At 34.4% G+C, this 5,652-nt stretch overlaps 1 protein-coding gene across 1 annotated transcript; it reads left to right on the top strand.

The window, feature by feature from the left end:
- The first annotated feature begins 935 nt into the window (after positions 1–935).
- LOC110114165 (NADPH-dependent aldo-keto reductase, chloroplastic-like) lies at positions 936–5,186 on the top strand. Its single transcript, XM_020846949.2, has 7 exons — positions 936–1,124; positions 1,582–1,632; positions 3,006–3,082; positions 3,260–3,347; positions 3,476–3,748; positions 3,848–4,096; positions 4,881–5,186. Exons 1-6 carry the CDS (start codon positions 1,014–1,016, stop codon positions 4,019–4,021), a joined length of 774 nt encoding a protein of 257 aa, XP_020702608.2. The 5' UTR covers positions 936–1,013; the 3' UTR covers positions 4,022–4,096; positions 4,881–5,186.
- Positions 5,187–5,652: the final 466 nt, after the last annotated feature.

Genomic DNA, 5,652 nt, shown 5'->3' with positions numbered 1-5,652 from the left:
TATTTCTGACCTCTGAGCCAATTAACTATGATCATTCCAACCTCTGTCGCCTAATAACGGTCTTTTTGATAATCATCAAATGTCTATTATGGATAATATTATAATTAAGTTTATATATGACTCTGTCACAACCCGGAATAAGAGATTTCCCAATGGATTTGACTCTAAGCTTCAAAGGACTAATTATTATGTACGGACACTGGATGGGAAGAACTGTTCGGATTTGTTGCACTTTTACTGTTATTTTGTTGTGCTTTTGCAAAATGATAGTAAAATGACAACAAATATTTAATATTTATTAAATAATTGAATATTTGTTGCAATTTTACAAAATGATAGAAGTGCAATAAAAATGCATTCATAATTGAATATTTGATACATTTTTACTGCCATTTTGCAAAAGGGCAACAAATCCGCACAGTTCTCTCCGTCCGGTGTCCGCACAGAATAATTTCTAGGTTCAATATCATGTCACAAGGAATAATGAAAGCCAATGATTAATCTTTTTAATTTTGTTTACTTGTTCTCTAATAATTATCCATTGGCATAATATCTTTTTCTTTTTCTTTTTTTCAATTTGAAACCATACTTCTTATTTATAAAAATAATATGGATATTTGTATGCGTAACAATCGTTTCATAGCTCAAATTCATCAATCTCAAATTAGAAGAAATGGCTAGGCACGGCGTGCAAAAAAATTTATTCAACACTTGTGCTTATAATCGCTGCAAAAATATTTTCTTTCAATAGTGCATAGGTAATGATAGTTGAAAATTTTTAATCTTTCAAATTTGCAGTGACGATTACCTCTTCAAAGAATGAATTCTTCAAAATTGCAAAGATTGGACTTCTGTTTTTCGTATGCGCTTACGTCAGCTATCTAGCCGGGCCGCTCCTTTCGGCCCACCCATCCTATAAATACTATATGAAGCCGCTCAGCTTGCTAAGTCGACGAAAGCGAGTGGTCGTGAGAGAACGGTGAGAGCATACGAGCAAGAGAAGAAATATCAAAATGGCTAGGTTTTTCACGCTCAACACCGGTGCCCAGATGCCCTCAGTAGGGCTTGGAACATATCAGGCCGACCCCGGAGTGGTCGGAGAAGCCGTCGCCTCTGCTATCAAGGTATTCTCGTCCCTCTCTCCTATCCAACATTTTCCCCTTCATCTTCCTCTAGTTTCTTATTGCGATCTTTTGGAATAATCCTTGTTATGAATAGTAGCTCATATTTAAAACACAAATTAAATTTAAAACATAAATTAAATTTGTGTTTTTAATAAATTAGTCATGTTAAATTATTAGTTATGTTGCCAAATAGTTTCATTGGATTTACTAGGATTTAATATCTTTTTGGCCAAATTATTTTTAGGATTTAACACTCAAGATTTTGTAAATTCAGATCAGATTTACTAAATTCTACTTGTTGCTAAACAGCCCCTTAAAATGTCATTGCGATCCTATGATTATCTTCAGAAGGTTGATTTATTTTTTAGGCTTTCTTGCTATTGGGACGATCAAATTTCTAAAGCTTTTCCTTTAACGTGATTTTAACAAGTGAAATTTTTATCTATGTAACCTGCAGGTTGGCTATAGGCATATAGATTGTGCACGGATTTACGGAAATGAGAAAGAGGTTTTTTTTTTCCCTTAATAATGCGCCTTTCTTTTATGAAACTATGTTTTTTTAATGAATACTTGTGTCATAGATGACTAATTTTAGCCTTCTTGAGTTTTCAAAGTTCTTAAGTGTAATAGTAATATTCTCGTAATTGAAGGCAATTAGTTATTTGTTGAAAGAATAACACATTCATATTCGCAAAGTTCTAGCTCTTAGACTTTTTCTGCATTGGTTACTTCTGATTTATGTACTTTTACAACTCGGTATTGTTTCATGTGTATTAGGAGAAATTATTAGGTTCGGATACTGGACAGAGAGAATCATCAGGATTTTTTTCTGTCTACAGTAAAAGTGCAGTTACTATAGCAGCTGCACTTTGACTGTGCTTTTACTGTAAACAGAGAGAAATCCGGATGATTCTCTCTGTCTAGTGTTTGAACCTAATAATTTGGCGTGTATTAGCGTTTTTTTTTTGTGGGGCGATATTGAGGGCAAAATCCCAACAATTCATTATACTACACAGGATAAATATAAAAGTCTAAGTCAACTTACAACTCAACTCAACAATCCAAAAAGTTACATCCAAAAGAAGATGAGCTGTAAATAAAAAACCAGCATGTAACTGACAAGAACTTCGGATGCACTAGAAGCCATTTACAAAAATATTAGAAATATTGGCATAAGAAGAAATATCAATGAAGTCGGCAAAATTTTTCATGCTAGAGTTGTCATTGAGCTATGGATCCCAAAAGGTAGAAAACTGTTAGATTGGTCCACCCGGTCCACGTGGGACCGGCCCAGCGGAATAGAGGTGGAAGAGGCTGCCTCTTTCTGTACGTGTGATCCGACTGTGATCCTCACAGAGCAGTTCAGGAATGTTTTTGAAGGGAGTTTAGGAAGGAAATTGAATGTAGGGATTGTTTAGAGATTTTCTTTTGAATTGTATGCATTAAATAGTTTGTTTTCCTAGGGTTAGGGCATCTTGAATTTGGCTGAAATTTGAGATCTCATAGCAGCGCCTAGAGATTGGGAGAGCTCGATCCTCCTCTCAAATTGAGGATCACTTGTATCTTGTTTGTTTTTCTTCCATTAGTTAATTTTTGCAATAAAATCTACTGTTTTTCTTGATTTTTATTGGAGTTTGGAAGAGTTTTCTCGCTGTTTTCCGAAGATTGATAGGAAATACTTTAGATCTACAGGTGGATTTCATGGAAAAAAAGGGAAAGCCCTCTGTACATTATAAATTTTTATTACAATACAAGAAAATAGTAAGTTAAAAATGGATGGATTATTTGCTTCTCTTCCCGGCCATTTCTTTTGAAAATGCAAGTATAATGCTTTTTATTCCATATTGTATGAAATTCTGATAAAGTTTACTGTAAATCCAGATTGGTTTGTCTTTGAAGAAGCTGTTTGATGATGGTGTTGTAAATCGTGAAGATTTGTTTATTACATCAAAACTCTGGTTCGTTTCTTTCTTCATTCTTGTTTCAAAAGTAGCTATTTTACATTTGAAATCCATTCTATCTTTTTGGAATATTGTATTTCCAATTTGATTATCCACAATCAGAGCTGCTATTAGTAAGTTCTAAGCCATCATTCTATCTTTCACTTCGTTAGGAAATTAACAATGATTTTGCAGGTGCGATAGCCATGCTCCAGAAGATGTAGCAGAGGAAATAAATTCAACTTTGAAAGATTTACAGCTCGATTATGTGGATCTTTACCTGGTACATCTCATCTTCGAAAGTTGTCAAGCATATGTAGTTTCTAAAGATTATTATTATTTTTTCTTCAACGTATTTATTTTCATTAATCATTTGTTTTCTCATCTATCCTTTCTTCCAATACCCTGAAGATACACTGTCCATTCCGACTGAAGAAGGGGACAAGTTTGAGAGCTGAAAATCTTATCCAACCTGATATACCTAGCACATGGAGTGCAATGGAAAAGCTCTATGATTCTGGAAAGGCTCGTGCTATTGGTGTGAGCAATTTTTCCACCAAGAAGTTGGAGGATTTACTGAGCATTGCACGTATTCCACCTGCTGTAAACCAGGTGGAATGTCATCCTATATGGCAACAGACCAAGCTTCGGTCCTTCTGTCAATCCAAGGGAGTTCACCTCTCAGTAAGTTGGCTGCATTTAACGATATTATATCCTCCTCTTCTCTGATCTAAGCCCTATGACATTTCCTTAAGAGATGAATAACTATCTAATTATTTGTAGGGATATTCTCCGCTAGGTTCTCCGGGGACAAAATGGATAGAAGGGAATGTCCTTGCAAACTCTGTTGTTACCGAGGTTGCGGAGAAATTGGGGAAGACTGCCGCGCAAGTAGCTCTTCGTTGGGGAATCCAATTTGGCAACAGTGTATTGCCAAAGAGCACCAAAGAATCTTGAATACATGAAAACTTTAACGTGTTTGATTGGTCTATACCTGATGATCTGTTTGCAAAGTTCTCCACCATTCAACAGGTAAATTGAGTTGTTGACATTTGACTCCGTTTGATTGTTATTGTTTGGATGCTTATAGTTGTTCTGTATAATCTCAGTTTTTCCAACTGCACTTTGCAAATTTTGAAGCGCAAGGCTCTTACAGCTTCGATATGTAAAAAGACTCGAGGCACTGTTGTTAACGATTTAGAGCATTGATTTCTCTTACATGTACTAACCAAATAAACGACCAGTTTATGGTTTTGAGCAACTAAAATAAGATGCCACAATTAATAAATGAACATGCCTGTGTCAAAACATATTCTTAAATTTGAAAAAAGAAAAAATTAAGTCTTGAAAAAGTAAACTTCATTCAAATTTTTTTGGTAGGACAAATAAGACAAACTCACACACACAACACATACTCAAAAATTGAATCCAAATCCTCTTGGTTAGTAGTTAAAACTTTCAACCAACAGATCTAAGTTGAGTTGCATAACTTTGTTCAGTAAAAACTAAGACTTCATTTGAGACGATTTTCTTATTACTTCTTATAGCAATTTTTTTTTTTGAAAACAGCAAAGAGAGTCTCAATCAAGTCTCAAGTTGGAAAACTATTGATCAGTTTCAGTTATGTAGCGAAGTCAATGATAGTCTAACCCCAATTTGTCAGAGTTTTCTATCCTTATGTATTACAAGACCTTAGCCTGCATCAACATAATTACCAGATCCCTCGACATTTTATAAGATACCCATTTATGCTGCGTTTAATATAAATTCCAAATGTAGCTAACATAATTTGGTCGGCATTTTTCTTTCACTGCAGGCAAGGCTAATGGGAGGAGATTTCATTGTTAATCCTCAAGGCTTATATAAAAGTGTGGAGGAGCTTTGGGACGGGGAAATATGATAATGATTGCAGTTTTCCGGCTATAATTTTGATGTGTTATATATCATTATTCTGAACATTTGGATATGATAATATTGAAATTTCACTAGGTAGATTTGTATGTACAGTAATTTTATTGAATTGTACGACACAGAGAGCATAATGCATAATATCATTGATATAGATACAAAAATGTGATACACATGATATTTGAGATTGGAATAAATTACATGCATAACATGATACGTCCGGCTAGATGCACCGTTTCAAGACAATCCTCATGCCCGAAATTCGAATGCAAGGCTGTCCGATGGACGCACTGGTGGAAACCGGAGGTATAGGCGATGAGATGAGAGCTACCTAGGTTGCGAGAGAGCTTCTGAGGTCAAAGTATTAGAACGAATGAATGTCGAACTGCCCAAAACGTCGAACCATATGCAGGAATAGGTTTTTTTTTTTTTGTAGGGGGCACGTGCTTCTCTAGGACCCTGTCACCCTCCGATGTTGTATATTATTAGTATAATACAACTATTGTATGGCTTAATTAATTTTTTCAGGTCGTTACATTATATTTGCAACTTAAAAAATAAAATTTTAGGTGTAATAATAACATTTGAGTTTCTTATCAATTTTTTAAAATATATTTATAATAATATTAACATTCTTTAGTATTATATATATATATATATATATATATATATATATATAT

The sequence above is a fragment of the Dendrobium catenatum genome, unplaced genomic scaffold (assembly GCF_001605985.2).
Source record: "Dendrobium catenatum unplaced genomic scaffold, ASM160598v2 fragScaff_scaffold_716, whole genome shotgun sequence".
In the NCBI taxonomy this organism is placed as follows: Eukaryota; Viridiplantae; Streptophyta; class Magnoliopsida; order Asparagales; family Orchidaceae; genus Dendrobium; species Dendrobium catenatum.
Note: the sequence above shows the minus strand (reverse complement) of the source record. Positions and strands in the feature narration are given on the sequence as shown.